At 59.2% G+C, this 15077-nt stretch overlaps 1 protein-coding gene across 11 annotated transcripts in view; it reads left to right on the top strand.

Moving 5' to 3' along the window:
* FBRSL1 (fibrosin like 1) overlaps positions 1-15077 on the top strand; it is a 70398-nt gene that overhangs the window by 14735 nt on the left and 40586 nt on the right. For 10 of the 11 annotated variants that reach the window (XM_049865762.1, XM_049865763.1, XM_049865764.1 and 7 more), the window contains exons 2-4: positions 131-331; positions 11765-11869; positions 14081-14116. In XM_049865762.1, coding sequence (XP_049721719.1) covers positions 131-331; positions 11765-11869; positions 14081-14116 — 342 coding nt within the window. Of the gene's footprint in view, positions 1-130; positions 332-1469; positions 5444-11764; positions 11870-14080; positions 14117-15077 lie in introns of those variants that run through there. The other variant, XM_049865769.1, reaches the window with a different exon arrangement.

Raw genomic sequence — 15077 nt, 5'->3', positions numbered from 1 at the left:
AATGGTGTCACTAGTGGGATAACAGGAGTCCCATGTTGGTGTCACTAGTGGGATAACAAGCAGGATCCATGTATCCCTGGCCAACCTGAGGCTCTCACACTAATCTGCTGTATTTTTCTCACCCCTGCAGAAGGACATGGCCCTAAAGCCACATGAGCGGAAGGAGAAATGGGAACGTCGTCTCAACAAGAAGCCCCGGGAGTCAGAAAACTGTCCGTCAGCAGAGCCCAGTGAGAACGGGCAGCCCTTGGAGGCAGGCAGCCCTGAGCAGGACTTAGAACCTACATGTGACCGGGGCAAGAAGAAGGTTCCACTGCAGCCCACTAAGCAGGTGAGCCCTAGTCTTTCAACCCAGAACCCTCCTCCCTGGTGCACACACCACCCCTACCTGGGCTCTGCAGCAGGGTCTGTGTACAATCCCCCAGGGTGCCTTCTGGGCCAGCACCAGCACCTGGACACCACCCGTCGGCATCTGGGTCTGCTTGGCAATGTACGCCATCATTGTCGGGCTCAGGATCTGGGGCACACAGGACTGGGGCCAGAGCAGAGTTAGGATGGGGACTGCTGGTACACAGAGGGGTAGCGACTTGCCTAGGACTGTGTAGAAACCAAGCCAGGACTCAGGCCCAGGCCGGCTGGAGCCAATGCCAGGCCTCCCCTACCGAGTACTAGACAGGCAGGTGCTCTGTGTGCTGTGTCCTTGGCTGGGGAGTGTGGTGTGTGCTTAGTCTGAGTGGGGGATGCCTCTTTGGCATGGGGCAGCTACAACGCCAGGATGATAGGCTGGCCCCGTTTCCCTGTTGCGTCTCTCAGGCTCCGCCGAGTACGGGGTGTCCAGTGTGTCTGTGAAAAGATGGGGGACCCGTCACATGGCTGAGTGCTCTACTGCTACACTCACGGGCACCGTCAGCTAACCCTGTCTGAGACACCGTGTCTCCACAGTGTGAGGGGAGAGAGAGCTCGTAGTGGCACCTTTAGGTGCTCAGCCTGGTAGTCTCTGGGATCACATGACTTGTGGTTGATTGCCCAGGTAGCAGAATCAGCCAGAAAACAGGCTCTGTTCAACAGACTTGGTGGGTCTTTTCTCTATAGATGCTGGAAGTGGGAGCACCTCTTTTCCCTGTGGGGCCCCCTCAGTGGGAGGTCACCCAGAGTCCAGCTTGGTTGGGGGCAGAGGGGAGACTGGGAAGAGGTTTTCAGGGAAGTTGGGTGCATAGGCTGGTCCCTCAGAGTGTAGGGTTTCTGTCCTAGGCGATGGCTTATAACAGCAGCTGCTTTCCTCTTTTGGAATTCACTGGTTTGCGCCTTCTTTTCAGAGAGGGGTTCTTCTCGGTGTGTCAGGCTCGCTTTGAACTCTGCTGAGAATTGGGCTGCTGATGAGGGAACAGCATGTCTCAGGGGCCTGGGCTGGATGGGAGGGTGTGTGGGCACACCTGCCCAGGTGGACACGTGCTCTTTCTTCCATGCAGGTGTGCTCCCCAGAAGGGGGGCCGCTCCCAGCCAACCCCTGGGACCAGAACGGCCCGGCCCAACGCCAGCAGCAGCTCCAGCCCAGCCAGCCCCAAGGGTCACTCCCAGCCCCGTGTCAGCGCTGCCAGCCCCGTCGGGCACTCCCGGACCCCGGGCAGCCTTGCCAGCCCCAGCGGTCACTCCCGGGTCAGCGCAGCTGGTCCCAGCGGCCACTTCTGGGCCTCAGACAGCCCTGCCAGCCCCGGCGGTCACTTCTGGGCCCGGGTCGGCCCTGCCAGCCCCAGCGGCTGCTGCCAGCCCCAGGTCAGCTCTGCCAGCCCCAGCGGTCACTCCTGGCCCAGCCCTGCCGGCCCCACTGGGTTCTCCCAGGCCCACGGCCCCGCTGCCGACACCTGCGTTCCCTCCTGGCTCCGTGCCACCACTTCCGGCCGCTGCGCTCGCTCCTGGCCCCATGGCACCGTTGCCGGCCGCTGCAGTCCCTCGTGGCCCCTGGCCACCGCTGCCGGCCACTGCTGACCCCGTGCCATCTCTGCCGGCCTCTGCGCTCGCTCTTGGCCCTGCGGCATCGCTGCTGGCCCATGCGGTCCTGGGTGGCCCCGTGTCTCTGCCACCAGCCCAACAGGGCATCCTCAGGACAGCGCGGCCTGCCTCTGCGCTCACTGTTGGCCCACTGCCCACGGTGCCAGCCCCCACGCTCACTCCTCGCCCTGTGTCCATGTCACCGGCCCCCCAGCTCCCTCCTGGGCCCATGCTGCTGCCCCCGGCGGGCGCTTCTGGCCCCGTGTCAACGCTGCCAGCCCCACAGATCCCTCCTGGGCCAGCCTAGCCATCCCCGGAGGCCACTGCTGGCTCTTGGTCAGCCCCAGCAAGTAGGCAAAGCCCCCAAGCAGCTGGGCCCACCCAAACCTTCCCTGCTGGGCCCAGGACAAGCCCGCCTGCCTAAACGGCCACTCATGGGCCTGCAACAGCCCCACTCAGCCAAGCGGCCACTCATGGGCCTGGGACAGCCCTGCCAACGGAAGCGGCCACTCATGGGCCCAGGACAGCCCTGCCAGCCTCTGCGGTCACTTCTGGGCCCAGGACAGCCTCGCAAACCCCAGCCGTTACTGCCAATACCAGACCGGCCATCGCTCCTGGGGCGGCCTGTCCGCCGGCCACTCCTGGGGCATCCGTGTCAGCCGCGACGATCACTTTTGGACTTGGGTCAGGCCCGTCAGCCCCAGGTCTCACTTCTGGCCCTGGGCCATCCCTGCCGGCCCCTGAGGTCACGACGGACCCGATCGTCCACACCAGGGGTGGCCCGCCAGGCCCCGTATGTGAGTCCCGGAGCCTGATGCCTGGCGGGAACCTCTCCAGATGGCTCTCCAGACGCCTCCACGTGTGGCCACGCAAGGGCCCTGGGCCTGGACCGAACTGCGTCAAGATCTCTCCAGATGGGCCGGGCTGTCTGCTGTTGAACAGAGCTTTACTCAGAGTGGCGGGGCCTAGCCAAGGGCCACCATGCAGGAAGACAGGACAGCCTGGGGGGATTCAAGTGCTGCCTCCAGGCCTCCCCACCGGTGCCCCGGCCTCTGGCGTCATGGCACCCTGCACCATGTGCTGCCTCTGATAGATCTGCCCCTGAGGGGACAGCCACCAAGGGCTCAGATCTAGGGTCCCCAGCTTCTTCCTGTGCCTCTAAATGCCAACACTGTTGTCTCTGAATCTCCACTGCACCTTCATGGGTGCGCCACCCGGTACACACGTGCATGTGTGCGAGTGTGCACATGTGTGTATGTGTGTTAGTAGACAGGTCTGTGTGTGCGATACTGTGTGCGTGTGCGTGTGGGCCTGGCTCCACGCCAGACAGTGGGGGCCTGCTGGAGGGTGGCTGCCAGAGCTTGCCCTTCCTTTTGCTCTGGGCCAGCAAGTACCTCCAAGCAGCCCCTCTGAGTATCTTCTCTGCAACTTTGTCTGGCTGCTGGGTTGCCCTCTCGGGGGCCTCACACTCCAGGGCTGTCCCTGAGCCCTGGCCCCCCCCCCGGAGCGCCCACCCTCAGGATGTGGCCCCACCAGCCCCAGCCTTGTCTCAGGGCAGCCCCACACCCAGTGCTTCTCGAGGCAGGGGCTGAGGGGGCCCAGGGAGGTGGGCCGCAGTGGTGGCTCTGCAAAGGTACCTGTTCTGGAAAGGACCCGGGGAGATGGCCGCTGGGCCCAGTGCTGCCCATGTCGCCTTATTTCATGGCGGCGACCTCCCGAGTCAACCCTGTTTACAGGACAGAGGCAATGGCCCCAGTGCCATGTTGGTTCTCAGGCCTGGGCAGGCATCCCTGACCCCCGGGCTACCTGTGCCTGCTTCTTCAAGGACCCCAGCCTCTGTACGCAGACCCAGCAGCGAGGACGGCGGACAGGTTTACAGGCGCCTGGTGGTCACCCAGGGTCACCCGCCAGCCCGCCCGGAAACACGGGTTTATTTTTCTGATTAAAGAAAATAAAGAGTCCCGTGCCGTTATTTTCCACAACTGCGTCCGCGTCTGCACCTTAAACTGGAGAGTGCCTGTCCTGAGTGCGCGATTCACTCTGGCGCGCGGTTTCTATGCGTTATACTTGGGTCTTGATGGTTAAATTCTGGCTGAAGGAGGTGGGGAGTAGACAAACCCCTTCACCCCTCCTGGGTGTGAGGGCATCCCCCTTTGCTGGGTGGCTGCTGCCCAAGCCTGGGGTTCCTGTTTGGGCCCCAATCCAGCTTAGAAGGGGGATGGAGTGCCAAGACGTTGGTTCCCCCAGGGGCTGCTGTCTAGGTTGGACCAGTTTGACAGTGACCCTCAGAGGAGGTGTACAGGTGTGGTGCTGGGGTGAAGGTGAGGAAAAGAAGAACATGGGCAGGGTGGTGCAGGGGGCACCCAGCAGGACAGTGGGTGCAGAGGCCAGGAGATAGGACCATGCTGAGGTGACCCAGGAGGTGGAGTATGGTGATCACGGTCTGGGGTGGGGGCAGGGTGCTGAGGGCCTCGCAGGCGGCCAGGGGCAGGTGTCAGCTTTCCTGAGTGAGTGAAGGCTGCTGGAAGGGATTTGATGAGGGAGTGTGTGGCCTGGCCCAGGTCTCTCTGGCCACTTCACTGGCACTTAGAGGTCCACAGGCAGAGAATTGACGGCAAGACGTATCACACGACTCACCAAGCCGTGGGGGATCCTGGGAGCGGTCCTTGGACTCCCTTGGGACTTGGCAAGAAGCCTCTTGCGGGGCTGGAGCTGGGTGGGCTGGCAAGACGGTGTTTCTCCAGAGGGCAGAAGGGCTCTCCTCAAACTGTAATGAGCATGTGCCTGCCCAAGGTCCCATTGAAATGAGGCTCTGAGGCACCAGATCTGGAACGGCCCTGCCAGTGGTAACACCTGAGCAGTGAGTGGCTCAGAAAGCCAGTAGCCGTCGAGTCGGCTCTGACTTATGGTGACCCCCCACGTGTCAGAAGAACTGTGCACCACAGATTTTCAGTGGTTGATTTTTCAGAAGTAGGTTGCCAAACCTTTCTTCCGAGGTGCCTCTGGGCGGACTCAAACCTCCAGCCTTTCAGTTAACAGCTAACACACTAACACCCAGTGAGTTGCTTGGAGCAGCTCTATTCACTGGAGGTATAACGTGAGCCATATGTTGTTATCGTTGGCTGCCATTCAGTTGTCCCCTGATTCACGGTGACCCCACGCACGATGGAACAAAGTGCTGCCCGGTCCTGCCGCATCCCCATGATTGGTCAGTTTTGGATTGGACCGTTGTGATCCATAGAGTTTTTTATGGGCTGACTTTGTAAGTAGATCACCTAGGCCCAGTACTGAAACGTGCTCAGCTCCACTGTGTGAGGTGCATTGGGCAGGAATTGAACCCAGGTCTCCTGAACGGAAGGCAAGAATTCTACCACTGGACCACCGTTGCCTCTGCACGTGAGCAACGTAGAGAAATATAAATGTTCTATAGTCACGTTTAAAAAGTAAACAGATAAAAGTAATTTTAGTAATAAGTTTAATTCAGTATATCCAAAATATCATCTCAACGTGTAATCGATACAAAAATTACCAATGAGATTTTTTTTTGAAAAGCAGTGTTTGTTGCAGTTAGAGTACAGCGCGACTCAGACTGGGCACATTTCGTGTGTGGTGTGGCTGCTGTCCTGGACAGTGCAGGCCTGGAGCATGCAGCCATTAAGTGAGGGACGTGGAGTGGAAGCACAGCGTGTCATTTGCAAGTTCTCATCTCAGATTTGCTGCTTTTCCAGTTTCTGCCCTTGCTCGTTTTCTCATACTCCACGCTCATCCACACCCGTGGCTTGAATCATCGCCGCTGTGCCACGAAGCGCCGTGTGTCAGCCTAGAACCCCTCTGAGCCCAGATCTGTGCATCTACACCGGTAACGTTGCCACTCAGGCGCCGCAGGCCCTGTCCGCTCTTCCTGAGCAGAGCAGAACACACTGGCTTCCAAATCTGTGCCCCCATTTATTGAATGAACCCAGTGTCTCCTCAGATGATGAGTCTGAAATCAGAAGGTCACCTTTCACTCTGCCCTCCAGCCACCACCCCCAACCACAGCCAGGCAGATCCTTTGCTTCCGCCTCCTGAATCTCCCTCTAACCTGGATTTCACAGGGAAAATTAGAAAATAATCCAAAGCAAACGACTGGTAATACAACATCAGGCTTGCAGGATGCACCAAAGCTCTAGCGTTAAATGCGTATATTATTAACAACAACAACAACAAAAAAGGCTAAAATCTCTGACCAAAGGTTTCACCTTATGAAGCTAAAAAAAAAAGAAGAAGAAAGCAAACCAAAAGTTGTTTTCTTGAAAACATCGACAAAATTGAGAAATCCCATCACCAGCATTATGAATGAAAGAAGATATGTCACTATAGATTCTACAAACGTTGAAAGTATGGTACGGGAACAATTTTATTTTGATAGACTCATTGACTTAGATGGAATGAACACATTCTTTGAAAAATATGACTTACCAAAACTGGCACAAGATGAAGTAGACCCCCTGAATAGCCTTTTTACCTCCAATGGAATGTGTTATCTGATGTCCACAGCCTCCCGTCTTCCCCTCCATGACCTCAGGCCAGGCCACCCTCATGTCACTCGGCCTAGTAGAAGGTAGTCTGTCATAGTTGTTCCTGACACTTTTTAGCGGTTAACATGTACCAACTTGTTTAACCTCACCACAACCCCATGAGGTACATATTATTGTTATTCCCTTTTTTCAGATGAGAGAATTGAAGCAAAAAAAAAACCTAAATAAATTGCCCATAATCAGCAGAGTAGGTGGCTGAGCCAGGATTCACAGGCAGACAGTGAGGTTCCAGGAAGATGCCCCTCCCCTATAAAAACTCTCTGGAAGTTTCCCTCTTCCCTCAGGGTAAAGTCCACACTCCTTGACATGCCCTCTGTGTCCTGAATCTCCCTCCTTCCTCTCCTGCCTGGCCCTGCCCTCCTGGCTGACATACCTTTCGAGTTTCAGCTCCATCACCATCCATCCCTCCAGCCAGCCCTCCCCGCCTCCTCCAGCCCTGCACTGCGCCCTGGGCTTGCCCCTCTGCATGGTGGTGGCTGTTGACTCATCTGCGTTCCTTGCTGGGCTTGTAGCTCCAGGGCCTGGCAGAGGGCTGGGCCTAGGGCCTCCACGAAGAGCGGACTGTGGGTGTGCCTCCATGCTGGGATACCCACATTTCTCACCATGTCTGTTCTGTTGTGTTACTGTGTGTGTGTAGCAGGGGGCTGGGTCAGTTCTGAAAATCAGTGTGCTAGTGGAGAGCCGACTGTCTGGGACCTCTTCTGGTTCTGCACCCCAGCTGTGTGACCCTGGGTTCATTACTCAACCACTCAGTGCCTCCGTTTCCCCGTCTGTAGCGCGGATGGTGACTTTCTCCCTAGGGGTTGTCAGGGTAAGTGAGTTGACGTAAGGCGGAGCTCTCAGGACCGTCCTGGGCCTGTAGGTGACCACGACTGACCAGTGGCTGCGGAGTCAGCACCAATTCTTGGTGACCCCATGCGTGTCAGAGTAGAGCTGTGCTCTATGGGGTTTTCAGTGTCTGACTTTTTGGAAGGAGATCCCCTTTATTTTGAGGTAAATGTCTGGCTGCTGCTATTAGGAGAGGTTCCCACACCCTGGGGTTTGCCTGGTGGAGCAGGGACGTGATCGAGGTCTTAACCTCCACGCCTTGTCAGTGGCATCTCCGTGGTGGCTGTAGCCCCCAAGTGGCCTGCCGTGGACCACCCACTGTGGGCAGGGCCCTCCTGGTGCACCCCATGTAGCATGAGAGCCTGGGCTTCCTCACTGTGGGGTGGGGTGTTTGCCGCAGTGCAACCTGTGGGGTTGCTGGGACAGTTGCTGAGTACCCTATGAGTGCTGGCTGTCACTGTGGTCACTTATACTGACTGACAGGACCCTCCCCCACCTACTGGGCCTGCCACCTCGAGACCCTGGCTGTGGGTCCCAAACATGGGCCACCATCATTGGGGTCACTGCAGGGCTCAGGCTCTGACCTGGAGCCCATGGTCTGCAGGGAGCAGTGGGCAGGATCCCGGGTGCTGGACCCTCTGAGCCTCCACATCCCCACTGTGAATCAGGAGTCTTGGGGCGGGGACAGCCTGGGTGGGCCTGGGGCACCTGCTGTCTGGGCACTGTTTGGGGGAGGAGAAGGAAACAGATGATCACCTCACCCTGGATGCCTGCATTGTGCCTGGCGCTGTGCCCTCCTCCCCCGACTCCCCCAAGGGCCAGGTGACTACGGGTGGGCGGGCAACCTGGTGGGCGGGCAAAGGCGGGCTGGGTGGTGGGTGGTGCTAACCCCTGCACAGCTTGCATTCCCTCTCAGCCCTCACGTGGGTCGACTGGCTTGTACTTTTGAGTTTCTCCTGTGTATCAGCCCCTGTGCTGAGTCCCGAGGACCCAGCAGTGAACAAGTCAGATGGAAATCCCTGCCTCTGCGAAGCTCAAATCCTGACTGGGAATACAAACCAGTCACCAGTCGGGTGGTTTTGAGTGCAAGCTGGGTTGCACTTGGGGGAGGATTCCCTTGAGGTCGGAAGGTCTGGAGGGCCTCTGTGGAGGAGACGTTGGAGCCCTGGGGAGAGCACTGCCAGTGGCCAGAAGTGGGTGGGGCCACAGCGGAGCCCAGAGTCCCAGGTCTGGTCCCTTTTCTAGGATCACACACCGCCTGGAGTCCTCTCTACCTGCTCTAAGAGCAGGGCCCAAGCTGCCGCTCCTGCTGTCTCCCCAGCAGGGGACCATACACGGCACAGGCCGAGGCCTACCAAGCTCACATGCACACATGGCGGTGCGACTCCTAGTGCTGTGACCTTAGTTCAGCCAGCATCCCTATGCAATCTGTTGTGCTCCTCTGTCCCTGTCCAGCCATCTACCCACCAGCTCTTCTTTCCTCCCTTCCTACCTTCCATCCACCCACCCACCCACCATCTGTCCCCCCTTCCTTCCTTCCTTCCTTCCTTCCTTCCTTCCTTCCTTCCTTCCTTCCTTCCTTCCTTCCTTCCTTCCTTCCTTCCTTCCTTCCTTCCTTCCTTCCTTCCTTCCTTCCTTCCTCCCTCCCTCCCTCCCTCCCTCCCTCCCTCCCTCCCTCCCTCCCTCCCTCCCTCCCTCCCTCCCTCCCTCCTTCCCTCCTCCTATCCACCCACCATCTGTTCTTCCTGCCTTTCTTCCACCTACCCACCCCACTCCTTTCCTCCTTGCCTTCTTTCTTCCATCCTTTCTCCTACCCATTCATTCATCCAGATTCCGAAAGAAGAATGGAGAGTGGCTTAAGGGGTGGCCAGCACTCAGCAGGGCAGCAGCTCTTCCCTGACACTGTGCCAGCCTGAAACACTTGCTCCTCCGAAAACCCTGCCTGTGCCTGGGCTGAGTGGTACCGGGAAGATGGGGATAAAAGACAGCTCTACCCACTGGAAGCTCCCAGTTTGATGCAAGGAAATAGACAAGCAAACAAGCAATCCCACTTCACTTTCACAGAGGTGCTCAGGAGCTGGGGAACCTGAAGGGGTCCTTCATCCAGCGTGGCTGGTGTAGGGAATGGCATAGGGAATGGCTGGAGTTATCAAGAAGGATCTCTGAAAGAAGTAGGACCCCAGCTAACAAACGTAGAAGTCAGCCAGCCCACAGGAGAGGGGAGATGAGGCTTTGCTAACACCAGGGTCTCGTTGCCAATTCAGTTGACCTCACTTTGGAACCTGTGACTCCCCACCGACAACTCTGAGGACTTTCTTTCCCACAGTGTCTGATGAAGCTGGGCGGTAGTAGCACCCTTCACCTGTAGGTGCAACTGTCAGCATAGAATGAGCTCCAGCTTGAAAACACCTTAGGCTAAGCCTGTGGGTGCTTAGAGGTAACCCTGTTCTCTATATTCTAAATGCTACAGTGCCAAGTACAGGTAGACAGGTGCCCCAGATGCTGTACAAGGGGCCTTGTTGGGGTGGGAGGATGCTGAGTTGCCCCCTGCAGTGCTCTGCCAGCCCCTGCTCTGCACAGGTATGCTGGCCTACATGAAGGTTTCCACTTCTCTGGAGCTGATCTTGCCCTCTGCAACTCCGTCGGGGTTCCCAGGTATGGCCTCCCCTTCTCTGAAGACCGGATCCTGGTCCCCAGACAGCTCTTCCTGGGCTGAACACAGACGGAGCACGTGTTCTTTCTCTGCCGGGTTGGGTAGTAGGTGAAAGTCCACTCAGCACCTTTGAGCACCCCAGTCTGTGCCCGGTCCTGGAGGTGGTGGACTGGCCGGGCAGGCCGCGAATGGGGAACAGCCTGGAATAAAAGACATGCTGTGTGCTGCGTTCAGGAGGAAAGTGAAGGGGGCATCGAATGCCAGGAGGGATAGGTATAGTTATCATGGGGAAGTCGGGGAGGTGTCCCTGGGAGGCGGCATTTGAGCAAAGCCCTGAAGAAGGTGAGGGTGCACCCCTGAGCCAGGCAGGAGACGGTGGGGGTGTCAGCCCAGGCAGGGGAGAGTGGGGATGTTAGCCCTCGGGACAGGGGCTACAGGAGAGGTGGGACCCCCCCAGCACCACATAGCTGCAGGACCCATGGACACCCCAGAGGGCTCCACCTCCTGAGCACCAAGTCCCCACCCTTGAGGGACATCTATCCAAAGAGGTGGGGCCAGGGTTTCCCTCAGGAGCGGCTGCTCCGGGCCAGGACCGTTCCTGGCTGGGGCAGGTCTGTGAGGTCAATGGTGGTGTGTTCTTACACAGTTTAGGGGTGAAGGGCCGGGGTGCGAGTGGCTTGCACATACCTGTGTGAATTTGAAACTATTCAGATGAGAAGTTAGCGTGACAAGGGCAGTCATTGGGTCCAGGGGCCCCCCAGTTCCATTCCCAGCCTCCGGGTGCAGAAGTGTATCCAGGTGCAAAAAGTGTATCCACTCAGGGCTCTTGTAGACAGTAAACTAGTTGGTGTTCTCGAAGCTCTGAGGCCAAGGCCTGGCACCCAGCAGCCTGTGCCCACGTTCGTCCATCTTAGTATATCAGGGGAGAAGCAGCCACAGCAGTGCCAGCTTGTAGGTGACAGGCTGAGGCACAGAGAGGCCGCGTAACCACCGTGGTCACCCGGAGCTATGCCCCTGCCCCCCTCTACTGCCTTGGGCTTCTCGTGAGGTGGAACCACGTCCGGGGGCATGTCCAGCAGGTTGGGCATTCGAGGAGGCCTGCTGCCCCTGGTGTTGGAGGAAGTGGGTGGCCAGGCCATGGCAGCCTCGGGCTGTGTGTTTGGAAAGAGACCGAGAGGCCTTGTGCTCCTGATGGCCCGTGTTCCCGAGAAACATTCTGCACCAATTGCACCTGAAGGCTGGCTCCAGGCAGGGCTGTAGCCTGTCAGTGGTCTTTTGTGCTGTTCGCTTTCCTGGGTCTTTAGGTTCTACTCTGGACACAAGCGCGGGCTTCGTCCTCTGCTCACCACCTCCTGGGTGCTGTCCCCGCCCAGGCCCTGGAGGGGAACCAAAGCACCCTTAGGGAAAGGTGGGATGTTCCCAAGGTTCCCACCCAGGGCACTACCCACAGCAGCAAATCACATCCCAGGACCAACCCTCTAGGCAGTTTGGTGGAAGGCCTGCCAGGGGTGTGGTGAGCCCTTGGTGGGGTGGGGTGGGGTGTGGTGACCCCCAGGTTGGAGTGTGGGGTGTGGTGACACTCCCCCTCAGGGCAAGATGCAGGGGTGCGTGAGGAGCAGGAAAAGCAATTGGCCCCTCCTTGGCCCCCTCCCAGCATGCCTGTGCCCCAGCAGTCGGCTGAGTAAAACCAGTGTGCCTGTTCTTGTCTCTTCCCCAGATGAAGGTCACGGTCCCCAGAGGGGGTGACAGGAACAGTGATGAGGACAGCATGCTTGAGGCTACCAGCTCCAGGCGCAGCAGCTCTCGGGACCTGCTCAGCGACGTGAGTACCTGGGCCACCGTGGGACTCAGGGCAGGAGGGACCAGCCCAGAGCTTCCGGGGACCTGGGAGGTGGCTCCAGTCCATCCAAGACAGTGTCGCAGCTGCGTGTCACGAGGACATAGTGTTTTAGTAATTAGGCCTTCCTGTTAGCAGGGGTCAAGTGTAGAACAGCAATTAGAGCTGTGTGCTGCTGGGCAGGCTATGCTGGGGGGCTGTGTGGGGGACGGACTGGGGGGCCATGCTGGGGGGGTCTGTGCTGGGGAACCAGGACTGGGAGGCCATGCCGGGGGATCTGTGCTGGAGGACAGGGACGGGGGGCCATGCTGGGGGGCTGTGTAGGGGACGGACTGGGGGGCCATGCTGGGGGACGGGGACTAGGGGGCCTCGCTGGGGGATGGGGACTGGGGGGCCGTGCTGGGGATCTGCTCAGCCTCAGGCCTGGTACAGCTTCTGCCTTGAGCCACCTGTGCTGTGTGACTCTGGGCCTGTGTAGGAGCCCACCCTTGCCCCCTCCCTCAGTTGCCCAAGATGGGTTTAGCACCTGAAGGTCTTCATTAGAAACAGCAGAGGAAAGCGCTCTGGCCCAGGAGAGCAGTGCAGCTGACAGCTCCCCCCACCACGGTGGACGACGCGGGCCGTGTGGGCACCTGGTGCGCCAGGCCTGGGAACTGCCCATGGGGCCATCCATTCTCTCCTCGTCCTGAGCTGCCCCCAGGATCCCTGGAGCTAAGGGTCCCCAGTGACCTGGGTCAGGGTCCCCGAAAAGTGGTGCTGAGCTCCAAGTCCCTGGAGCAGAGCATCAGCTGCTGCAGCTGGTGGGATGGGTCTCTGGGAGCTCTGTCATAGGGCAGGCCGGCAGGGTCCTCTGGGCACATCACCACCTTCCTGGGGGGTACTGCGGGCAGCCACAGGACACTACCCATGCAGTTGGCTGGGGAATGGGGGGTGGGGAGCTGACATAGGCCCTGGGGATGGTCAGCCCAGGGAAGGGAGAGGACCCTGTAGCCCCTTCTCAGTTGGGACGGGGACCTGTGGAGGCCCCAGAAGCAGTGTCCCTGAAGGGGTGTTGAGCCCCAATTCTGCAGTCTGAGGTAAGGCAAGTAGAGGCAGGTGGAGGGCCATGCCAGCCCCCTAGTTCTTGGTGCCAATCCCCACAGTCTGCTGCCTCCCTGCCCTGCCCCTTGGCCACCCTCTGGGACCTGAGGTACGTCCTTCTCAGCCAGCCCTCATCCCTTGGAGGTGGGGCAGAATCTTCCCATTTCCCCCTTGGCCCCCAGACCTCAGCCCCTGCTGTCTCCTGGCAGCCCCAGGAATTGTGCTTCAGCCTCCAACCAGGGTGGCCAGCTGGGATATCACACTGTCCCCATAGTAGGCCTGGCATCTCATAAAAGTCCACAGTTTCAAGGTGCAGTTGGGTCAGACCCGTCATCTTGATAAGTCTTGTGGCATCGGAGCCATAATTCTCTTTCTGCCCAGCCACCGCCCACCCAGAAACCGCCTGCCCAGGCCTCCCATCCAGGGGCTTTCCCTAGTATCCGGGTGTCATGGCCTCCTGGCCTGGCCCCTCCAGCAGGTGTCTTCCCAGGCCTTTCAGTGGGATGCCATAGCCGCTCTGGGTAGCTGGGCACAAGGGCCCTGTCAGGCCAGGCAGGCAGGTGGGGTGGGTGTGTAGGGCAAGGCCAACCTGCTGCAGAGGGACCTTCCCACATTCAGAAAACCCCGGTGTGGGCCATATCTTTCGTGGGAAGACACAGCCTGCTGGCCCCGGATCTTGCTTCATCTGGGCCTGGCCCTCAGCAGCGGCCAGTGACCTGGCTACGTGACTGCACTGATCCAAGTTTCCCAAACCCAACCCCAAAGCTGTTGCAAGGAAGCCCACCCCAAGTGGCTGTACCAAAAGGGAGAACAGACTGGTCAGTAGGGCAGGTCCCAGATAAGACTCCAGTACAGCAGGGCCCAGGGGCTGAGGCCACGTAGAAAGCTTGGATGCCAGGCACTGGGCTGGCTCCCGCTGGGGCCCCCAGCCTGTCTCTGGACCAGCTGTGACCATGGGGAGGGGCACTCAGCCATCAGAGTTGGGTCACATGGCCCAAATGAGGGTCAAGGACTGGGGGGCAGTTCCTCAGAGGGGAGCAGGGTCCCCAGAGGAAGCGGTGCTGGGCACACACAGCAGGCCTAGGCTGTTCTGACTGTCCATCCCTCCTCCTGCAGAGCTCGGCGCAGGCGGTCTCTGGAAGAGGCTACTCGGTAAGTGCCCCTCCTGGATACAGCTCCACCTTGGGGCCGAGGGTCCCTCCTCTGCCCAGAGCTCCACCACCTGGAGAGGGCCCCACTCCCTCTCTGCCCCTCTGGAGTGCCCCCCTCCCCCCGCCACCAACTTTCCTGAATCTTGCACCTCAGGCTGGACCTTGGGGTGCAGACCTTGAGGTGATTCTAGCCACGCGGCTAGAAGGGGTCCGCGTGGGCCGGGCATCAGGAGGGCTCTGCACAGGAAGGCAGTGATGGGCCAGGCTCCCCTGGAACCCACCCTCCCAGAGCACCATGGCTGTCTCCTATTCTAGACCTGTGTGGGGAGGGCTGGGGCCCCATCCTGACCTTGGCTGGACGATGACCAACTGGGCCTGCCACTCAGATGCACCCTGTGCTGGCTCCGCCCTCCGCTGGGCTTCTCTTCGTTTTCTAAGTACCGAGAGGACGGTGATGACATCATAAACCCAGTGCTCCATAAAACCCATTTCTGCAGATTTACAGCACCTGGCCCACTGGGGGGAATTGGTTCCGCCACCCTCGTCTGGGATTCACTGCACATCCCAGGCCTCAGGGAGCTCCCTAAATCACAGCAACATTTATGGGGATGGGTAATTAACCCATTAATTACTTGTTTTGTCGGGTGAGGGCTGTGTGTGGCCGGGTGACAGCCTGCCTGCTGTGGTCTGATCAATGGAGGAGGCACCAGAAGGGCAGCCTCAGGCCTGGTGTCCACTGCATGCTTCTTTGTTGGGGGGGGGGACGCGGTTTGTCCACTCCCTTTGCTCAGCTCCCCCCTCACTCCCACTGGCCCTGCCGCCGCCTCTCTCCAAGGCCTCAGGCTTTGCACTGGCCTCTCCTCTGCATTCTGGCTGCCCAGGGGCCCTTGGACTTGGTTGGGGCTACAGCGCACTTGCAAAGGGAGGGAGGGTGTCCCCGGGGGAGAGTCTCTGAGGGAAGG

Source organism: Elephas maximus, chromosome 22, assembly GCF_024166365.1.
Source record: "Elephas maximus indicus isolate mEleMax1 chromosome 22, mEleMax1 primary haplotype, whole genome shotgun sequence".
Lineage (NCBI taxonomy): Eukaryota > Metazoa > Chordata > Mammalia > Proboscidea > Elephantidae > Elephas > Elephas maximus.
Note: the sequence above shows the minus strand (reverse complement) of the source record. Positions and strands in the feature narration are given on the sequence as shown.